This window comes from Mauremys mutica, chromosome 12 (assembly GCF_020497125.1).
Source record: "Mauremys mutica isolate MM-2020 ecotype Southern chromosome 12, ASM2049712v1, whole genome shotgun sequence".
Classification (NCBI taxonomy): domain Eukaryota; kingdom Metazoa; phylum Chordata; order Testudines; family Geoemydidae; genus Mauremys; species Mauremys mutica.
In genome coordinates this window covers 6,194,703-6,214,453 of record NC_059083.1, presented here as the reverse complement: position 1 = coordinate 6,214,453, position 19,751 = coordinate 6,194,703, and the positions used below count along the sequence as shown (strand labels likewise).

The 19,751-nt window shown below is 48.7% G+C and overlaps 1 protein-coding gene across 1 annotated transcript in view; it reads left to right on the top strand.

Annotated features, from left to right (window-relative positions):
* LOC123346030 (C-type lectin domain family 2 member D-like) overlaps positions 1-7,772 on the top strand; it is a 48,912-nt gene extending 41,140 nt beyond the window's left edge. The window contains exons 5-7 of the mRNA XM_044983225.1: positions 2,822-3,006; positions 4,501-4,610; positions 6,822-7,772. Of these exons, the coding sequence (XP_044839160.1) occupies positions 2,822-3,006; positions 4,501-4,610; positions 6,822-6,984 (458 nt within the window). The 3' untranslated portion in view covers positions 6,985-7,772. The remainder of the gene's footprint in view (positions 1-2,821; positions 3,007-4,500; positions 4,611-6,821) is intronic.
* The last annotated feature ends 11,979 nt before the right edge of the window (positions 7,773-19,751 follow it).

The following is a 19,751-nucleotide window of genomic DNA, read 5'->3' as shown; positions in this document are numbered from 1 at the left end:
CCCCTGCCTTGTTGAGCCAGACACGCTAACTTGCTGCAACACAGACCCAGGTCTGGTCCACGCTCCCACAGATGCAGACTTTTAACCAAAAACGGCTCAGCAAGTGCTCCTGTCTCCAGCACTCAGCTCCCAATGGGATCTGAACCCCAAATAAATCTGTTTTACTCTGTATAAAGCTTATATAGGCTAAACTTATCAATTGTCCAGCCTCTGTAATACCGATATAGAGAGAGATGCACAGCTGTTTGCTCCCGCAGGTATTAATAATTTATTCTGGGTTAATTAATAAACAAAAGTGATTTTATTAAGTATAAAAAGTAGGATTTAAGTTGTTTCAAGTAATAACAGACAAAACAAAATAAAGTTACCAAGCAAAATAAAACAAAACACGCAAGTCTAAGCCTAATACAGTAAGAAACTGAATACAGGTAAATCTCACCCTCAGATGTTCCAATAAGCTTCTTTCACAGACTAGACTCCTTCCTCGTCTGGGCCCGATCCTTTCCCTGGTACAATCCTTGTTAGTTGCAGCAGACATCTTAGGTGAAAAGCCGGGGATTCCTCATGACTGGGCTCCCTTTGTTCTGTTCCACCCCCTTTTATAGCTTTGGCACAAGGTGGGAATCCTTTGTCTCACTGGGTCCCCACCCCTCCTTCTAAATGGAAAGCACCAGGTTTAAGATGGATTCCAGTACCAGGTAACATGGTCACATGTCCTGTGAGCCCCCCTCCATTCCTCCAGGACTGGCCAGTACCTATGCAGTGGAGGCTTGCAAGTAAACAGTCACCCACAATCAATTGCCCTAGCTAATGGGAGCCATCAAGATTCCAAGCCACCATTAATGGCGCACATTTTACATAATTACAATAGGACTTCAGAGTAATACTTCCTATTTCTAGTTTCAGATACAAGAATGATACATTTATACAAATAGGATGACCACACTCAGTAGATTATAAGATTTTTAATGATACCTTACAAGAGACCTTTTCCATGAAGCATATTCCAGTTACATTATATTTACACTCATAAACATATGTCGTGCAACCTCAGACCCCATCTGTAACTACTTACATGGGGAACAAATATTTAATAGAAGCAGCAAAGAGTCCTGTGGCACCTTATAGACTAACAGACGTTTTACAGCATGAGCTTTCGTGGGTGAATACCCACTTCTTCAGATGCAAGTGGTGGAAATTTCCAGGGGCAGGTTTATATGTGCAAGCAAGAAGCAAGCTAGAGATAACGAGGTTAGATCAATCAGGGAGGATGAGGCCCTGTTCTAGCAGTTGAAGTGTGAAAACCAAGGGAGGAGAAACTGGTTCTGTAGTTGGCAAGCCATTCACAGTCTTTGTTTAATCCTGAGCTGATGGTGTCAAATTTGCAGATGAACTGGAGCTCAGCAGTTTCTCTTTGAAGTCTGGTCCTGAAGTTTTTTTGCTGCAGGATGGCCACCTTAAGATCTGCTATAGTGTGGCCAGGGAGGTTGAAGTGTTCTCCTACAGGTTTTTGTATATTGCCATTCCTAATATCTGATTTGTGTCCATTTATCCTTTTCCTTAGAGACTGTCCAGTTTGGCCGATGTACATAGCAGAGGGGCATTGCTGGCATATGATGGCATATATTACATTGGTGAACGTGCAGGTGAATGAACCGGTGATGGTGTGGCTGATCTGGTTAGGTCCTGTGATGGTGTCGCTGGTGTAGATATGTGGGCAGAGTTGGCATCGAGGTTTGTTGCATGGATTGGTTCCTGAGCTAGAGTTACTATGGTGCGGTGTGCAGTTGCTGGTGAGAATATGCTTCAGGTTGGCAGGTTGTCTGTGGGCGAGGACTGGCCTGCCACCCAAGGCTTGTGAAAGTGTGGGATCATTCTCCAGGATGGGTTGTAGATCCCTGATGATGCGCTGGAGGGGTTTTAGTTGGGGACTGTATGTGATGGCCAGTGGAGTCCTGTTGGTTTCTTTCTTGGGTTTGTCTTGCAGTAGGAGGCTTCTGGGTACACGTCTGGCTCTGTTGATCTGTCTCCTTATTTCCTCGTGCGGGTACTGTAGTTTTGAGAATGCTTGGTGGAGATTTTGTAGGTGTTGGTCTCTGTCTGTGGGGTTAGAGCAGATGCGGTTGTACCTCAGTGCTTGGCTGTAGACAATGGATCTTGTGGTGTGCCCGGGATGGAAGCTGGAGGCATGAAGGTAGGCATAGCGGTCGGTAGGTTTTCGGTATAGGGTGGTGTTAATGTGACCATCAATTATTTGCACCGTAGTGTCTAGGAAGCGGACCTCCCTTGTAGATTGGTCCAGGCTGAGGTTGATGGTGGGGTGGAAGCTGTTGAAATCATGGTGGAATTTTTCTAGAGTCTCCTTCCCATGGGTCCAGATGATGAAGATGTCATCAATGTTTAATAATGTATTAGTCTGCTCTTCAGACTAACATGATCCAGTGGCTGGAAGTTGAATCTGGACAAACTCAGACTGGGGATAAGGCAGCAGCTGTTAACAGTGAGCGTTATTCACCCTCAGAACGATTTCCCAAGGGGCGCGGTGGATTCTCCGTCACTGATGGTTTTTAAATCACGATGGGATGATGATGTAAAAGCACCGCTCCAGGGATTATTTGGGGGCAGTTCTAAGACCTGTGTGATGCAGGAGGTCAGACAAGATGATCACAGTGGTCCCTTCTGGCCTTGGGATCTCTGCAAAATGACAACCCAGGCCTGAGCCGTGTGGGTCTTAGTGCCCTCTCTGGCCGGGATTCCCACACAGAGACAGACACCAGGGATAGGCCCATCTCTCACCAACATGCTACTTGCTTATTTTCAGACAAGAAGCCTCCCCCCTGCTCCCGCTGCCCACCCTATGTCACTGCTGCGTGCCCGGACCGCTGGGTGGGATACCAAGGGAAATGCTTCTACTTCTCAGAGACTGAAGAGAACTGGAACAACAGCCAGAGCCACTGCTCTTCCCTCAACGCCTCCCTGGCTTCCATTGATTCCCTGCCGGAGCTGGTAAGGAAGAGACACGAACCTTCATAACCACAGCTAGAGACATGCCAGAGCCTGGCGCCCCCCAAAGGCCTAAGGCAGCTCCTAGATTCAAGGAGCTAGTTGTAAAATGGAAATTCAGGGGCAGGATTTGACTTTTTTTAATAGAAAAAAGTTGATTTCCCCCCCCCCCCAAATTTTTTCATTTCCTTTTTAACTTCAAATGTCATTTCCGTTTGGGATTCTTTTAAACTCCAAAAATCTCATTTTTCAAAATTTTGGGTTTCCTCCCTTTTTCCACATAGTTTTGTACTGAAAAAAAGAGGGAAAATAAAAAGCATGGGGAAGAAGTGTGGAAACCCGCCTTTAAAGGAAAAAAACAACTATTTCCCAAACTTTTGCCAGCCTCTGAAAAAGAAAGGAACATTTTCATCTCAACAGTATATGCCTCACTTTTATCTATCTATATCTATGTAATTTAACCAGTAATAAAGACAAGTAAAGAGTCCTTCAGCTAGGAAGGAAAAATCAAATGCATGAAGGCAAAATAGGGAATACCTGGCTCGGCAGTAGTGCTGCTGAAAAGGGTCTGGGGGTTACAGTGGACCACAAATTAAATATGACTCGACAATGTGATGCAGCTGAGAAAAAGGCTAATCTCATCCCGGGGTGTATAAACAGGAGTGTTGTACATAAGACATGGGAGGTGATTGTACCGCTGTACTTGGCACTGGTGAGGTCTCAGCTGGATACCGTGCCCAGTTCTGGGTGTCTCACTTTAGGAAAGACGTGGACAATTTGGAGAGAGTCCAGAGAGAGCAACAAAAGCGATTGAAGGTTGAGAGGACCTGACTTATGAGCAAAGGTTTAAAAAAACTGGGCGTGTTTAGTCTTGAGAAAAGAACTCTGAGCAGGGACCCGATAACAGTCTTCCAGTATGTTAAGGGCTTTTATAAAGAGCACACTGATCAGTTGTTCTCCGTGTCCACCAAAGGCAGGACAAGCAGTAATGGGCTTAATTTGCAGCAAGGGAGATGTAGGTTCAATATTAGGAAAAAATTTCTAACTCTCACAGTAGTTAAGCTCTGGAATAGGCTTCCAAGGGTGGGGGGGAATCCCTGTTATTGGGGGTTTTAAAGAGCAGGTTGGACAAACACCCGTCAGGGACGGTTTAGGTTTATTTTGTCCTGCCTGAGCACACAGGGGCTGAACTTGATGAGCTCTTGAGGTCCCTTCCAGCCCTGTGTTCTGTGATTCCCCAAAGTTGGGAAACTGTAAGAAAATGGGAGGAAACCCCCCAGGTATGAAATAAGGGGGGAGTATTGGGTGGGTTCAATAAATTTTCCTGTGGGGGGGGGGAATCTTGGATGAACCCCTTTGCCCTGTGTAGTTTGACTGGCAGCTCTTTGGGCGAGGGACCAGCTCTCTGTGTGTGCAGCACCCAGCGCGTGGGGGCCCTGATCCCCGTGAAGGCGGCTGTAACACAGCTAAGGATATAATGTGTGTTCTTATCCACAGGATTTCATGCTGCGCTATAAAGGGCTCCCTGACCACTGGATTGGCCTCCAGAGGGAACAAGGCGAGGGCCAGCCCTGGAAGTGGACCAACGGTACCATATTCAACAACCTGTGCGTCCCTTTTCCTCATTTGCTTTCTCTGTAATATGGCACAGAGAAATGCAACAAAAACCCTGGGCTGGGTGGAGAACTGGGATTGGAAGCGAGACCGCAGGATCTTAAAAGCCTGATCCTCTACTGCCTGAGCTACAGGGCTAGTTCTGGGGAAGTTGCACCTGTAGGAGACCTGTAGACCTCTTCCATAGCAAAGGCACCAGAGGAGGACAGAGAGCCCCACTTGGTTAACGGTGGATGACACCAGTGGGACTGGTTGGAAAAATTCCAACTAAAAGTTTTCCCTTATGGAAAATCTGGTTGTGTCGAAAGCAAAATTTCCTGCAGGGAAAGGTAAATTTGGATGAGATTTTTCCATTGCGGAACTTGACTCAAATGTTTATATTCAGTCAACCCAGAATGAAACATTTTCATTTTGGTTTGCCTGTGGGGCCGCTGCAGCACATCATGGGAATTGTAGTTCTGGGTCATTCCGGTCTCATTTGTCCCTGGTCTTTGACCTGACAATATCTCCCATGATACACTGCAGTGTCTCACTCATGGGTGTTCTTATGTGGTATTTTGGTGGTAAAAAGACACTGCAGTGCATCATGGGAGATGTAGTCCAGTTGGGAATCAGGACTTATAGGAGAGAACAGGGGTGGAAGAACCAGGAACTACAATTCCCATGAGGCCTGGCATCAGCCTCACAGTCTGTCTAATGAAAATGTTTCATTTTGGGTAGACCTACATTTTGGGGGGGGGGGGGGGAAGAGAATTTCTTTTCTGTGGAAAATCTAAATATTTTGACTTTTTGCCCTAAAACATGAGCATTTCACTCGGGATGGAAATTCCATTGATCACCCACCTCTGTACACACATTCCCCCCCACCCAATGATGCACAAGCACATCCCATCGTTTGTGCACGTTGACACCCCACCGAGGGGGAATCACTATGGCTACGGGATGCAGCAGCAGATGCGGCAGCTCAGTGGGGGAGCAGCTCGGTAGCCGCGTTAGGGCCTTGCTGAGCACAGCTGGGCTCTGGCTGCCTGGGGCAGAAGGGGAGGCAGAGGAATGGATGGGAAGTGTGGGGGAGGGCTTGGGAAACCCAGGGGAAGAACATAATGGGTGAGGGGACAGGTGGGACAGCAAAAGGATTGTGGGAAGAGGGGAAGTTGCTCGAAGAGGCGAGTCTGGAGGGAAAGCGGGAGGACAGGTCCATCAATGGCTATTAACCATGATGGTCAGGGAAGCAACCCCATGCTCTGAGTGTCCCTAGCTCCAATTGCCAGAAGCTGGGAGTGGCCAACAGGGGATGCATCACTTGATAATTGCCCCGTTCTGTTCATTCCCTCTGAGGCACCTGGCACTGGCCACTGCCAGCAGACAGGATACTGGGCTAGATGGACCATTGGTCTGACCCAGCACGGCCGTTCTTATGAGGTTTGCTTACCCTGAGGTATTGCCTGATTTCCAGTCCAGCTGCACTAAGGGGTCCAGTTCTGGTCACCTGTATTCAAGAAAGATGCACTCAGACAGGAACAGGTGCAGAGAAGTGCAGCTGGGATGCTCGTGGGACTGGAGAGTCTCTCTTATCCGAGGAGACTGGAAGAGCTTGGCTGGTTGAGCCTAGCAAGAGGAGAGGGTATCTCATTGCTCTGTAAATACCTCGGGGGTAGACACCTGGGCGGGAGAGGAGCTACTGAAGCTACAGGGCAATGTTGGCACAAGATCACACAGGGATAAACTGGTCAGGAATTAATCTGGGGCTGGAAATTAGCAGGTTTCTGCCCATCAGAGGAGGGAGGTTCTGAAGCAGCCGCCCCATCGGAGCCGTGGGGCGAACCCCCTAACTAGATAGAACACGGAGCCTGAGAAGTCTGTGAACAGGAGGATATGCCGGGGTTGCCTGCCATAGCAGGGGGCTGGACGCAGTGACCCAGGAGCTCCCTTCCAGGCCTATGTCCCCTCACACACTGGAAAGACCCTGCAAGAAACTTCATAACCTCTGTTTCCTGTTCTCTGTGAGCCTGATTTTCAGGCGCTCAGCGTCCACTGTGACATTTACAGTTAGAAGTGACTAGCTCAGGGTTGATTAGTAGCAAAGTCTGGTTGAGAATCCAGTTCCCCTGCATCGTACACCACTGGACCACATCGCTTCTCCGTACGTGAGCAGGAACAGGAGCCGGCTGCATCTGATAACCCCACACCGCTTCTCATTGCAGGTTTCAGGTCAGAGGGGAAGGGCAGTGCACCTACCTGGATGAATATGGGGTCAGCAGCTCCAGGTGCTACTCAGAGAGACATTTCATCTGCAACCGGCTGGACGATTGCTCTAGAAGGAAGCCAAGTGCCGCAGGAGGGGACACAACATCTAAGATCATTTAAAGGGCCAATGCAGCCTCTTCAGTGGATGCAGAACTTACACATTCATCGTCTCTTGTGCAGCATCCTACCTCTGCAACTATTTCTCCCTCCAGATCCCGGCTGGAAACCATCATTACAAAGCTTACTATATGAACTCCACTGCACAATAACACCATTGCCATGGTACTGCTGAACAGGTGATTTAGAGGTTTAAATCTAATATTCCATTCATACCTAAAGTGAATAAGTTATTTAGATTATGAAGAATCTCTGCTTTCATTTAAAAATGCTTATATTTGTAGCTTGCTTGGTTATGAATATACCCTGGCAAATCAAAGAGAGCCTGAGTCAGCAGAGCGCTTGAAACAATAACTCAGAAAAGTGCCCCAGCTAATTAATTAACATGTTAACTCTGGAACTTAGTGATGACACTAACTTCTTTCTTTCTTTTCCTGGTGAGGGTCGTGTCAGCAGCATGGAGAGTAGGGAGGACTAGACCTCCCTTTCCTCCACAACAGACTCCAGCTCCTCCTGGGGGATTCCCAAGCATTTCCAGGCCAGCCAGAAGATATAATCCCTCCAGCGTATTCTGGGATGGCCTCGGGGCCTCCTCCCAGTGGTACATGTTCAGTAGAGTTCCAAAGGAAGCCTTCCAGGGGGCATCCTTATTAGGTGCCCAAACCCCCTCAGCTGGCTCCTCTGAATCTGGCGGTGTAGCAGCAGCTCCTCCCCTGTCTCAGAGTAAGCCCAGCCACCCTGCAGAGAAACCCCATTTCCTCCACTTGTGCTGCCAATCTTGTCCTTTCTGTCAGGGCCGGCTTCAGGAAGTGCAGGGCCCAATTCAAATAGTTTCGACGGGGCCCCAGCAGGGATGACTCACCCAGCGGTGCTCTGGGTCTTCGTCAGCACTTCGGCGGCAGGTCCTTCACTCGCTCCAGGTCTTCGGCCGCATTGAAGGACATGGTCCCGATCTCCCAGCCAGAGTGCCAGGAGGAGCGCGGCAAAACCCCCAGCCCTGATCCCCCAACTGGAGTGACAGGCAGAGCGTGTTGAACACCCCGGCCCCAACCCGCTGGCCAGAGCCCCAGGAGTAGCATGGTGAAACCTCCGACCCCAATCCATGGGCTGGAGCGGCAGGCGGAGCGCGGCGAAACCCCCGGCCCCGATCCCCCGGGGGATCGGAGCCAGGGGGTTCACTGCGCTCCTCCTGGCACTCTGGCCAGGGGATCGGGGCCGGGGGTTTCGTTGTGCTCTGCCCATAACTTCAGTCAGGGGAGCGGGGCCGGGGCTGTTGCCACGCTCCTCCAAGGGCTCTGGTCGGGGGAGTGGGGCTATGGGTTTCGCTGCGCAGCGCCTGCCTCTCCAGTTGCGGGATTGGGGCCGGGGGTTTCTCTGCGCTCTTCCCAGCACTCCAGCTGGGGGAGCGAGGCCGAGGGTTTCATCACCAAAATGCCGCCGAAGACCCAGAGCGAGTGAAGGACCCGCCACCGAGTGAGTAAAAATTAAAAAGGCGCCTAAATTAGGTGCTCTTCTAGGCACGGGCACGGGACCCTCTTAGGCGTGGGGCCCGATTCGAGGGAATCGCCTAAAGCCGGCCCTACTTTCAGTGATTACCCAAAGTTCATGGCCATATTTGAGGATGGAGACATAGATTAAACTGTAAACCGAGAGCTTCTTCCAAGAACTCGGCTCCTGTTTCACCACCACGGATCGGCACAACAGCCGCATAACTGCCGCTGCTGCCCCCATCCGCCGGTAGATCTCCCGCTCCCGTTTACCATCACCAAGCGGTGATTGGTTGACAGCTCTGCCCGTCTCTGCACCCGGGTGTCCAGAACATATGGCCTTCCTCCGAGGATCGTTACCTTGTCGTGGTGGAGGGGCTTGCGTGTTCCGATGAACCCCAGGGCTATGTCGTCTGGAGCCTTGTGCTCCTGGCAGGGTCACCCTAGACGAACAGGCCTGGGGGGAGGTTCCAGACTAAAAACGATCCAGCTCAAGATGCTCATGAAAGCCCCAAAAATGAGCACGGAAACCTCGCCTGGATAAGGAATATTGGACCCAGCCCTGAAGCCAGGCCTGGGGGTGGTGTTAGGTGAGTGTCTGATGGCCAGGCAACACAGTAAAAAGCGTGGGAAACCAGTGTGGAAACCCGCTTTTGAAGGAAAAAGGTTTTTTTTTTTTCCTTTTTCCCAAACTTTTGCCAGCCTCTGAACAGGAGTGTTGTATGTAAGACATGGGAGGTGATTGTCCCGCTCTACTTGGCATTGGTGAGGTCTCAGCTGGATGCTGTGCCCAGTTCTGGGTACCTCACTTTAGGAAAGACGTGGACAATTTGGAGAGAGTCCAGAGAGAGCAACAAAAGTGATCAAAGGTTTGAGAGAACCTGAGCTATCAGCAAAGGTTTAAAAAAACTGGGCGTGTTTAGTCTTGAGAAAAGAAGACTGAGCGGGGACCCGATAACAGTCTTCCAGTATGTTAAGGGCTTTTATAAAGAGGACACTGATCAGTTGTTCCCCATGTCCACTGAAGGCAGGACAAGAAGTAAAGGGCTTAATTTGCAGCAAGGGAGATGTAGGTTCGATATTAGGAAAAACTTTCTAACTCTCACAGTAGTTAGCCTCTGGAACAGGCTTCCAAGGGTGGGGGGGAATCCCTGTTATTGGGGGTTTTAAAGAGCAGGTTGGACAAACACCCGTCAGGGACGGTCTAGGTTTATTTTGTCCTGCCTGAGCACGGGGGGCTTAACTTGATGATCTCTTGAGGTCCCTTCCAGCCCTGTGTTCTGTGATTCCCCAAAGTTGGGAAACTGTAACAAAAAAAATGGGAAGAAACCCCCCAGTTATGAAATGGGGGGAGGGGAAAGTATTTGGGTTTTTTAAATACATTTTCCTGTGGAAAAAGTCATTTTGGATGAACCCCTTTGCCCTGTGTAGTTTGACTGGCAGCTCTTTGGGTGAGAGACCAGCTTTCTGTGTGTGCAGCACCCAGCGCGTGGGGGCCCTGATCCCCGTGAAGGCGGCTGTAATACCGCTAAGGATATAATGTGTGTGTTCTTATCCACAGGATTTCACGCTGCGCTATAGTGGGATTCCTTACCACTGGATTGGCCTCCGGAGGGAACAAGGCGAGGGCCAGCCCTGGAAGTGGACCAACGGTACCATATTCAACAACCTGTGCGTCCCTTTTCCTCATTCACTTTCTCAGTATTAGGGCACAGAGAAATGCAACAAAACCCTTGGCTGGGTGGAGAACCAGGACTGGAAGCGAGACCTCAGGATCTTAAAAGCCTGATCCTCTACTGCCTGAGCTACAGGGCCCGTTCTGGGGAAGTTGCACCTGTAGGAGACCTGTAGACCTCTTCCATAGCGTAGGCACCAGAGGAGGACAGAGAACCCCACTTGGTTAACGGTGGATGACACCAGTGGGACTGGTGGGAAAAATTCCAACTAAAAGTTTTCCCTTATGGAAAATCTGGTTGTGTCGAAAGCAAAATTTCCTGCAGGGAAAGGTAAATTTGGATGAGATTTTTCCATTGTGGAACTTGACTCAAATGTTTGTTTTCAGTCAACCCAGAATGAAACATTTTCATTTTGGTTTGCCTGTGGGGCTGCTGCAGCACATCATGGGAATTGTAGTTCTGGGTCATTCCGGTCTCATTTGTCCCTGGTCTTTGACCTGACAATATCTCCCATGATGCACTGCAGTGTCTCACTCATGGGTGTTCTTATGTGGTATTTTGGCTGTAGGATGACACTGCAGTGCATCATGGGAAATGTAGTCCAGTTGGGAATCAGGACCTATAGGAGAGAACAGGGGTGGAAGAACCAAGAACTACAATTCCCATGAGGCCTGGCATCAGCCTCACAGTCTGTCTAATGAAAATGTTTCATTTTGGGTAGACCTACATTTTGGGGAGTGGGGGAGGAGTGAAAAGAATTTCTGTTCTGTGGAAAATCTAAATATTTTGACTTTTTGTCCTAAAACATGAGCATTTCACTCGGGATGGAAATTCCATTGATCACCCACTTCTGTACACACATTCCCCCCCACCCAATGATGCACAAACACATCCCATCGTTCGTGCACAGTGACACCCCACTGAGGGGAATACCTGAATGAATATGGGGTCCGCAGCTCCAGATGCTACTCAGATAGTGGGGCAATTTGCCCTGGGCCCCACAAGCCGCTCCGGGTTTTTGGCGGCACTTCGGCAGCAGATCCTTCAGTGCAGCTGAAGACTCAGAGAGAAGGACCCGCCGCTGAAGTGCTGCCGAAGCCTTGGAGCACCGCCCGGCGAGTACAAGCGCTGCAAGCGGCTTGGGGGAGGGGGGAAAGCCGCGATCGGCGGCACTTAGGCCACTCTTCCACCATTGCTTCATTCTTCGGCGGCGGGTCCTTCCCTCTGAGAGGGACCCACCGCTGAACTACCAGTGAAGACCCAGCCCTGCCCCAGGCCCCCTGAATCTTCTGGGCAGCCCTGAACAGGACACTGGGCTAGATGGAGCATTGGCCTGACCCCGCATGACTGTTCTGATGAACTTTTTTTTTTAATGTGTTTTTGAGTAGATCTGATCAGAATTTGACAAACATTTTAACAGTATTTTCTCCAGGATTTTTTTGCCATCCTGAATTTATTTTTTTATAGTTTTGACAAACTGTGAATGGGAGATACTTAGTCAGCCTCTCGCATCATCTGCATTTAATTCATTGCTGTGAGCTAAGATTGTTTGGGTCGGGAGAGCTCCTGGAAGGGTTTAGTCGCTTCCCCTGGGCTGTGTAAATACCAGAGTAACCCATAATGACTCCCAGTTAGGAACCAAAATGAGTGGCCAGGTTTTCAATAGATTCATGTAGATTAAGGCCAGAAGAGACCATTAAATCATCTAGTCTGGCCTCCTGCCTAGAGAACTTCCCCTGCTTTCCCCTGTATTGAGCCCAAGAACTTGTGTTTGGCTAATGTCTGTCTTCCAGAAAGGCACCAGTCCGGCGTCCGGCTCACCGACGCCGTATCCAGTGAGCTGAGCTAAAAACTCCTTTTCCCATGTCAGGAAGGAGGAATGGGGAAAATATTTTTTTTTTAAGAGAGACAGAAAGTAGTTGGGGGGGTGGTTTCTTTCCAGAATTTTTCATTTCAAAATCTTTTGTCCAAACAAAGAAAAAGAAAAGAAATTCAACCAAAGTGAAGATATTGGGGAGGGGGAAAGAGGGCTAAACAGGTTTGTTTGTTTGTTTGTTTGTTTTTTTTAAAAAAAATGTTTTGATGGCAAGTTTTTGATCTGGTCTATTGATGTGTAGATAAATCACATGTTTTGCTTCCCTTCCCCTTAACATAGATTCCCTGCTGTGAATCGCTCACAGTCTCAGGACAGAGTGTGCCTTCCATGTTTGGAAAGTGCCTTATACAGGGCAGCCTGTTTTCCCATCCCACAACATTTTTTGATATTTAACATGTAACAAAGAGCTGCCTCAGAGTTTACAATCTAAGTGTAAGACAGGGAGAGAATCAGTGAAAAAACAACGAGAGGAGATTGTTGGCTCGACTTTCATTCTAACTGTCTAAGCCAGTGGTTTTCAACCTGTGCTCCGGGGACCCCTGGGGGTCCGTAGATGATGTCTAAGGGGTCTCCAAAGGGTGGTTGTTACCACATAACAGTGGTTTTCAACCTGTGATCCGCAGAACCATTGGGATCCACAGACCATGTGTAAGATTTACAGAGGGGTCCGCACCTCCATTGGAAATGCTGTAGGGCTCTGCAAATGAAGAAAGGTTGCAAACCAATGGTTTAAAGCCATGGGGCTTGGAGCATTTGCATCTTATTTCTGTTTCACAGTGACTAGGGGACCCTCTCATTCTGCTTCTCTTCTCTGGGTGACCCCTGGACTGTCCCGCGATAGACGCCCAGTGTGACCCAGGGACCCCTTAGTGCCACCTGGCAAAGGGGCCAGCGAGGGTGCCTGGGGCGTGAGGTCTCATGTTCAAGCGCATGTCACTGGTCACCACTGTCATTGTGAAACACACGTGCAGCTGCTGTGCAAGCAGTTCTGTGTAAACACCGACCGTCATGGTCCCAGTGTCGGTGTCCAGGCGGGTGGTCACCGGCAAAGGTGTGAACCGGGTTTTCTGTCAGACAAAGGCTGTTTGTGTCTCTCTGGCTGTCGGATGGTTCACCGTGGGGCTCCTCTCCTGCGTCTGAACCAAACGCTGAGGAAGGACGAGGGGGAACCACACGGAGAGAAAAGTAACAGGATGGAACAGTGTCAGTTTTGCTGCTTCTACCTCCATTTATAACTGGAAATTAAACCCTGTCGCTGTATCAGGAACGTAAGTGGCCTGTTGCTACTGCAGTCCCTGAGTGTGTAGAAATTGGCCCCAGCTTCTGGGCAAATGCTCTGAGTGATGCACTTGGTCTGTAATAACGTGTATGTACCGTGTCTGTCTCACTTGTGTCTGAATTCTGTTTATATTTATGTGTAATATATTAACCAACTCTTGTTTTTTTTAAGTAGCATGGGGGAAACACTCTCTCTCGTGGGATTTGCAGGATCTAAGGTTTTCCTGAATCTTCCTCACCCAACAAATGTGCTGTTTTGTCAGATGCTACTTGGCAGTGTGCGAATCCCCACCTGACTCCTGGGGATGGGCCTGTCCTGCAGCAGTCCCTGCATTCAGAGCTGGGTGTTTATTGCCGCTGGGTGTCCCAGTGGAGCTGTGACAGCCGCTGGCTTGGCTGATACCCCAGGAGTTGAGCCAGGGAATGTTCAGAACAAGACGCGTGAGCTGCCCTGGGCTGGAGCTGCAGGGCCAGGCTTTGCAGCGACAGGTGTAACAGACGTCGATCCTCTGTGGAGCAGGCGCAGGCAGCGACCTGTGACCCACACTGACCAGTGTGTTACAATCACTAATGGATCCGGGCAGAAATTTTTCGAGAGGCCGTTTTTCCTGTCGGGAAATGGTGATTCATCAAAAATCTCTTCAGGGACATGTCTATTTTGACAAAAGTTTGGATGGAAACTTCCCTGGTTGCCTGCCTGCCTGGCTCCTCAGCAGCCCACCTGGTTGGAAGTTTGCCCCCAGTGGGATGCCAGGGAGCTGGAGAGGTGGGACTGGACGTTTTTGCAAAATTCTTTCAAAATCTAATTTTTTAAAAACAATCCCTCCCATGGAAATTATCGCAGAGCTGACCATTAATTCCTATTTGGAACACACACACTCACATTCTCTGCTGGAAATGTGGAATTTTCCATGGGAGGGAATTTCCAGTTTCCCTCCCAACTCCAGGCTCTAGGGATGGGATGACTTTTGGTGGGATTTTGGCACCAAAATACCTTAAACTCCTTGGAAAATTCCAGCCTAGATGCTTATTTAGTGAGATGTATGGGGGAAAGGGGGTGAGGAAATTTGAAGAGATTTGTGGGCCTAATTCCCTTTGATTTTCTCTCCCAATTTCCTCCTCCTGAACATTGCTAGAAAAGGGGCACCTTTTCCTAACACACTAGTAACTTGAAAATGCATCACAAATAATATGCCTTAAGTGCAGCAGTACAGTTTAATATAGGCCCTGCCTGCAATAAGTCAGGCAAATTACAAATCCAAGCCTAACTCCCCTTTCAGTAAAAAAAAACAAAACACACACATACACAACCCTGTAAATAACATATTTTGCAACATTCCTTGAAGCTCATGTGACACTGGCTGTTTCAGACCAAAGGCCCATGATCTTGAGTTCGGCGTCCCGCTACATCGGTGCAGAGATCTGTGTACGCAGCGCCTGCTTCAAGGTCATAGATTTACTCCAGGGATCACTTACACCAAGGTCACATGACTCTAACTTACATTCCGCAGCACCCTGGGCCTGATTCTCAGCTACACTCACCTTTATGCTACCACACCCGGTGTGGAGCCATGTGCCTACTTTCATGCCTCCAGCTTCCATCCCGGGCACACCACAAGATCCATTGTCTACAGCCAAGCACTGAGGTACAACCGCATCTGCTGTAACCCCACAGACAGAGACCGACACCTACAAAATCTCCACCAAGCATTCTCAAAACTACAGTACCCGCACGAGGAAATAAGGAAACAGATCAACAGAGCCAGACGTGTACCCAGAAGCCTCCTACTGCAAGACAAACTCAAGAAAGAAACCAACAGGACTCCACTGGCCATCACATACAGTCCCCAGCTAAAACCCCTCCAACGCATCATCAGGGATCTACAACCCATCCTGGACAATGACCCCACACTTTCACAGGCCTTGGGTGGCAGGCCAGTCCTCGCCCACAGACAACCTGCCAACCTGAAGCATATTCTCACCAGTAACTGCACGCTGCACCATAGTAACTCTAGCTCAGGAACCAATCCATGCAACAAACATCGATGCCAACTCTGCCCACATATCTACACCAGCAACACCATCACAGGACCTAACCAGATCAGCCACACCATCACCGGTTCATTCACCTGCACGTCCACCAATGTAATATACGCCATCATATGCCAGCAATGCTCCTCTGCTATGTACATCGGCCAAACTGGACAGTCTCTAAGGAAAAGGATAAATGGACACAAATCAGATATTAGGAATGGCAATATACAAAAACCTGTAGGAGAACACTTCAACCTCCCTGGCCACACAATAGCAGATCTTAAGGTGACCATCCTGCAGCAAAAAAACTTCAGGACCAGACTTCAAAGAGAAACTGCTGAGCTCCAGTTCATCTGCAAATTTGACACCATCAGCTCAGGATTAAACAAAGACTGTGAATGGCTTGCCAACTACAGAACCAGTTTCTCCTCTCTTGGTTTTCACACCTCAACTGCTAGAACAGGGCCTCATCCTCCCTGATTGAACTAACCTCGTTATCTCTAGCTTGCTTCTTGCTTGCATATATATACCTGCCCCTGGAAATTTCCACTACTTGCATCCGACGAAATGGGTATTCACTCATGAAAGCTCATGCTGCAAAACGTCTGTTAGTCTAGAAGGTGCCTCAGGATTCTTTGCTGCTTTTACACATCTTAATTGAGACACGCTCCGTGTCTGCCCCCCCCCCAAGCTAGTCCATCATTCCTCACTAGAAGAATTGCTAATGTGGATTTTCATAACAATAATTGCCCCTCTCCTTGTTCCGAGGCTTTAATGAGCAATGACATAACCCACAACATTAATATTTAAGGCAGGCCTGCACAACTCATAGGGTGGCGAGGGCCACATTATTCCAAAGAAAACAGCTGAGGGCCGAACCCCCCCCCCCCGCCCCCGGCCATACTGAAACACGCCCCCCACCCACCCACGCGCCACCCAGCCCTGTAAGCAAGCAGGACTCACCCCGGCAGCGCCACCTGCTGGTCTTCTCGGGAATTAGCTCATCCAGTCGTTGGAGCGCCCTCTGCAGGCCAGTGTCCCACTGCCGCTGGCTCTGTGTCCCTCCTCGACCCCGGTGCCCTTTGATCTGGGGTGCTGCCCCCTGACAATAACCCCACACTCTGGCTCTACGTCTCCCCTCTCTGGGGAACCCCCAATCCCCTAATCCCCCACCTCACCTCACTATAAGGCTACTGCCAGTCACCAACTAGCCCCCGCGCCCTGGGGCAGGCTGCATTATACCAGCCACTCATCACAGGCAAGGTTGGGTTTGGACCTGCTGCCTCCCTCTATAGCTGGGCTGCCCCTCTACAGCCCTGGAACTGGTCTTAGGCCCTCAGCTAGGTCCACAGCTTGGGGGTTTTCCAGGCTGGAGCTCCCCCAGCTCCTCTAGCCTTCGCCCAGCCCTGCTCCACTCCCAGTACCCTGCTCAGCTCCCTGCAGCCAGGCCCTTCTCTCTCTACAAGCAGAGAGAGACTTCCTCTGGCCCACAGCCTTTTTATAGAGGCCAGCTGGGGCGGCTTCCCCAGTCAGCTCAGCTTTTCCCCTGCCACAGCCCTTCCCCAGGGCTGTTTTAAGCCCTTCAGGGCAGGAGCGGGGTAACCACCCTGCTACACCCCCCAAAACACATCCCCCTACCCCAGCGACGCCCACACCGTGGAAACAAACCCTCCTTCTCCAGCACTGCCTCGCCGAAACAGCTGTTGGCCAAAAAGGAAGGGTTTTTGGGGGGGGGGTGACACTTTATTAAGAATTTTTCAATTAAAGCAAACAATTTTTTAAATTATTTTTATTTTTTTTATGAACCATGGAAAAATGAAAAACACCTGTTCTGTTGAAAGAAAACATTTGTACTTTTCATAATCACCTTGCAAATTTAATGAGAGATATTGCATCTCTTTTCGGCAACAAGCTTGTCATATTCGGGGGTCATATTTGAAGTGGATATTTTCATAATGTCTTCCAAATGGTCATCAGTCAGAGAAGAACGTTGCTTGTTTTTATTCATGTTCATGATGGAAAATGTTTGTTCACATATGTAAGTGCTTCCAAAAATGCTAAACGTTTTCAGTGCAACTTCGATAAGATTCTTGTATTTTTCATCGTCCAGACTTTTGTAGAAGTCCCACAGGCTGCTTTCTCTGTGCTTATTTCGGTCAATTGCCAAACACTGAAGTTCAATAACCTCCAACTGCAAATCTCCTGGCACTTCTTCTGGATCCACAGAAAAGGGATCTTCAATCAGCTTCAACTGGATGTCATCATCTTTAGACAAAGTAAGTCTTCTGTCAAATTCTTCAATCAAAAGATTGATGTGCTTTGCGTATTTTTCTCCTAACTCGGCGTGTTTGTGCTGAGGGATACACTGTGCACAAGTGGGAAAGTGACACATTTCACCTTTTGACAGCTGACTTCTGAAAAGTTTCAATTTCATTTTGAAAGCTTTCACTGCTGCACACATTTGAAATATAAGTTGATTTTTTCCCTGAACTTGAATGTTGAGATCATTCAGGTGTGCTGTAATATCACAAAAGAAAAAGAGATCTTGATTCCAGGACTCATTTTCAAGCTCTGGGAATTTTATTGGCCCATTTTCTAGGAATTTTGCTATCTCCTCTTTCAAAGCAACGAAACGCTGGAGCACTCCTCCTCAACTCAACCACCTCACTTCTGTATGGTAGATTAAGTCGCTGCACTCGGCGTCTTCCCATTCAAGAAAGGCTCAAAATGTCCTATGTTTTAGTCCTCTAGAACGGATGTAGTTTACAATGGAAACTACCACTGACATTACATGCTCAAATTTTAAGACTTTGCTACACAAAACCTGCTGATGTATACAGGGGCGGCTCTAGAAATGACGCTGCCCCAAGCAGCGCGGAGCGCTGCGCCGCCCTTCCCCGTTCCAGCGGCGGGTCCCCTCTTCCCGCGACTCCTGTTGAGGATGTATAATGCAGTGCTATTTGGTTATTTGTCTCCCAATAAATTCTTCAAGAAGACTAACGGCTCCAACATTTTTTCCGCACATAGCTGGAGTACCATTAGTACAAATGGCCACCAAGTTTGTGAAATCTAATCCCAACTTATCATTCATGCACTTGATCACTTCCCTGGAGATTTCTTTTCCGGTTGTGCGACCTGTCATGGAGCACATGCCAACAAGTTCTTCTGTAATTTCAAAGTTTTTATCAATACCTCTAATAAAAATAAGAAGTTGGGCAGTGTCTTTTAAATCGGTGCTTTCAGCCATAGCTAGGGAGTAAAAGCAGAATTCAGTGGCTCTCTGCTTTAACTGATCACTTAGATTGGTAGAAATGTCTGCTATTCTTCTCTGTACAGCCATGCGTGGTTGACTGACATTCTCATATATTCCTCTCTTTTCTGGACTTAACTCAGATACAGCAATCAACATACACTTTTTTAAAAACTCGCCTTCTGTGAAGCATTTCCCAGCAGCAGCAATTTCCTTAGAAATCTGATAGCTTACTTTAGTAACCATATCGTTCTCAGTGCTCACTTTCTTGAAAATTTGCTGTTCTCCACTAAGGTTTTTCACTAAACTGGCTGCTTTAATTATTTTTTCATTTGGACTCAATTTGGCGAGATTGGGATGTTTCGTTTCAAAGTGCCGCCGAAGGTTGTATTCTTTCGGAACAGCTAATGTTTCGCGACACACGAGGCACAGTATTTTGTCTTTAGAAACAGTACATAAGTATTTATTCGTCCATTCAGTGTTGAAAACTCTGTGCTCTGATTCTATTTTTCTCTTTTTCTTTTCACTGGTAGTAGCCATTATGAAGCTCAAGATTTTGTTGAATAAATTTACACACAAGGGAAACACTCAGTCACACACAAAGAGAAGAGAGATCTCACGGCGCGTGGCACACCAGCAAGGTACTGACAGTGTGTGGAAGCCTGTAGAGGGGGAAAGAAATGGCACGCATAGGGTAACCAGCTCACAGCAGTAAAATAGGACTGCCCCTCCCTGCTCGGCCCCACCATTACACTCCTCTTCAACCCCCCAAGGGTCACTATATTACTGCACACAGCAGTACCAAAAATTAAAATACTTAAAATGGATGCCTCCCTCTAGCCACCAACTCACCGCTCACCTCCTCATCGGCCCCCAAGTATAAAGCCTCACCGCCACTACCTGCCCACCCACCCTCTTGGTTCATCATCCCCCTACGAAATAAGGGGAGGGGGAAAGGGGGACAGTTTGAAGGGATTTTCTGGGGCTATGAACTAAGCCAGGGAGAGGAAAGTGGGGGCAGTGTGAAGGGATTGGATGTGACTGTCCAACACACAAACACTGGGGCCACAGGGAGCCTGCGGGAAGGGGGGAGAAGCAGTGTGATAGGGGCCAGGGGTAAGGTCCCTGGACCAGGGAAGGGGACAGCAGTCGGGGCAGGGCAGGTGCAA